Genomic DNA, 2,982 nt, shown 5'->3' on the forward strand with positions numbered 1-2,982 from the left:
CAAACAATGAGAAGACACTAGGGACAATACAGAAAGGGGGGACGAGGCAGGTAAGCACAGGACAAATTAAGGAAAGTCCTTCAAATTTAGTCAAAAGTCCTTGTAGGATTCTTGTCAAGAAATCTGGTAACAATGAACTTAAAGGAACAGAAAGGACATCCTTTCACATTCTTCTCCTCCCCACCAACCTTTTTCAGTATTAGTAATTCCAATCATTCCAATTCTTCATTAGAAAAAACACTACATAATCTCCACCTACCTGAAAAACGTATGGTGTTCAACACATACTTTCCATAAACGCTTGGCAGCGCGATGGTTTGGCAGTTTAAATCCAATTGTGCTTTCAAACTGTTCAAACTAAATTTAAAAACATATTAAAGAGTAGAGTCAAGTTTGGAATTACGAGTAACATGGACGCTCTGTGACTAATTTGCAAAATCAGTACTACACACAAATTTCTATTCAATGCATTACATCAATTGCTATACACAGAATGCTTTAAATAAATAAAATCTCCTTATCATGTATACCTCCTTGAAATGCTTACATTACAGATAAACACATTATGAACGTAGTAAACGTTTATACACGGTACAGGTTTTACGAAAACCACAAAAAAGGAGGGTATCGGGTTGTTCACTGTTCTGATCTCATTTTGAAGCTTTCTTCTCATGGTTTCTTAATACTGACACCATCACATCAAATAGAATGTACAGAAATGAACAAAATATTCAAAGATAGTTTATCACCTTCTTAGGAATGACATTTTCTCCCAGCATACTGTCAGGGAATTACATGTATTTCCTAGGTATTTGATGATGCAGTTATCAGACATTGCTGATTTTATTCGTGAGCTCCAGTACGGATTATCATGTTAAATGCTAATATATCTCTATCTTATACAAAAGAGCAGAGATTAGGAGAACACATTTTTATATTCTCAGCACATATACTTCAGATGATACTCTATCAGCCATTTGGATTTTCAAGGTAAAGTATCTGATCTGATTTCCTGACATATTTTAATATTATTATTGTAGATCCTCAATAACTTGTTATTTTCTGAAGTCAGTATACATCAGGCCACCAGAGGGCAATCATCTTAAACAGTAAGGGCTCTTCAAAAGGACACAGACCCACCAGACTGATACCATCGACAGCAAAAGTAACTTATGTAGCAAAGAAACGAGGTGAAGGTTCTATGCAGGGCATGTGAGAGGTCATCATGGTTGACCTCTATTTCCTGCTTGTTTAGATGGCTGGGGAGATTGGGCAAGACATTACAGGTTGCTCCAACTACAGCTGCCTTTCCCAATTTGTTACTTACCAAGAAAGCTCAAGTGTCGCCACTTTCCAGCTGACCAAGCCAACAGACAAGCCAGAAGTACCATCCACTGATTAATTCTGCATCTAGTATGTACCACATACCATGCTGAAGCCAAGGTTTATAAATAAAACTCCATCTCTGCCCTAAGAAGCAGGACAATCTTACCTCTACCCTCCTTACCACAAGGAAGACATGTGCCTCTATGCTTTCTCAATGTTTATCTCCCTGTGCTTTGTACACATTTCTCTTCTGAGCCTTTCTACCACTAATAATTTCTTCTCACTCATTCTGCTCAGCCTATAAATAGGATCATAAAAAAGAGGAAAGGAAAAAAAAAATTTCTTTGAGGCTGCTTCTGCTGGACCCAAAACCTCATCTCTTCATTGCTAACTTTCATCAAAGAGAAGCCACCAGCTGCTGCCTGGACTCCGTCACTCCTTACCTCACGGCCACCGGGAAAGTGCCCAACCCCTTCCTCAATGCGACTCTTAAATGCCATAATTAGACCTAATGGTCAAGTCCAATGTGCTTTTCTCAGTTCTCTTCCCGGGTGCCTTCTCTGCACCAAGCGGCCTTGCTGGCTGACCACTTCCCGTCTTCTCACCCGTGATGGTTTATGTCTCTCGTTTTATTTGTCCAGCCATTTTTCTTAATCTCCTCCACTCCATTTCTCTTCTGCCTGCCCCTCCCTCCAACGGTGGTGGTTCCTAGAGTTTCACTGTAGGCTCTCTTCTCTCCAACTTTCCTTGCTCTTTGGGTAATTTATCCTACAACTATGGCCTTCAATAAAATGTATACAGTTGACGACGCTGTTCAAGTTCTTTATTTTTTACTACGTTAGAATTACCTCCTGAAAATCTGCCCCAGAGGAATTTTAATCCTTTTTCTGAAACTGTCTCCCTTTTCCCCATCTTGTCTAGTATCATCTCCGCCCACCTCACTCATCCCAACCAAAAGCCTGCGATTATCCTGGACTCCCCTTCTTCTATCCTTTCTTCCATTCTGTCTCCAAGACCTCGTTCTACCTTTGAAACCTCTCTCTGAGATCTGCTCCCTGCACTCCCTTCCCACAGCTACTACTCTAGTGTAGCTCTTATCACACCACATCACGAACAAGTTCCACTTCGCTGTTACTTCCTAACGCAAAACCTCACAGCTCACTGTCGTGCTCTGGCATGCTTCTCCAGCTCTCCCCGCTGGATTCACCTGAGACCATACTCACTCCATGCCTGTGGGGTACGGGCATGTCTGTATCACGGCATTCCCACGCACAAGTGTGCAAGTCTGTTTCTCTGCTCAACAGAAAGTCCCTTGAGGACAGGAACACGGTCAGATTTATCTTTCCATCTCCAACGCCCAACACAGGGCCTGGTACTGACAATGTGCTCACGCAATAAATGTGTGATCAATTCAAATGAGTAGATACTGGTCGTAAGTGTGACATGCAACCTTTAAGAAGTATTTTAAAAAGACTGTAATTTCAATATTTACATGAAGAGCTTATAGATAATTTTCAATCTTCAAATACAAGTATGATTTTGTATCTACAGGAAACGTGGTTGCTTGCTTTATATTCTGATTTTTATTTTTATTACATTTTGCACAAACGAACTCTAGCGGAGATGTAGATTCTGAAGAGATAGCTTTCTACACCG

The 2,982-nt window shown here is 40.7% G+C and overlaps 1 protein-coding gene across 1 annotated transcript in view; it reads right to left on the reverse strand.

Annotated features, from left to right (window-relative positions):
• The window catches only part of EPB41L3 (erythrocyte membrane protein band 4.1 like 3), a 183,362-nt gene that overhangs the window by 37,655 nt on the left and 142,725 nt on the right, over nt 1-2,982 (reverse strand). The window contains exon 9 of the mRNA XM_023724879.1: nt 260-357. Coding sequence (XP_023580647.1) covers nt 260-357 — 98 coding nt within the window. The remainder of the gene's footprint in view (nt 1-259; nt 358-2,982) is intronic.

The sequence above is a fragment of the Trichechus manatus genome, unplaced genomic scaffold, assembly GCF_000243295.1.
Source record: "Trichechus manatus latirostris isolate Lorelei unplaced genomic scaffold, TriManLat1.0 scaffold00266, whole genome shotgun sequence".
In the NCBI taxonomy this organism is placed as follows: Eukaryota; Metazoa; Chordata; class Mammalia; order Sirenia; family Trichechidae; genus Trichechus; species Trichechus manatus.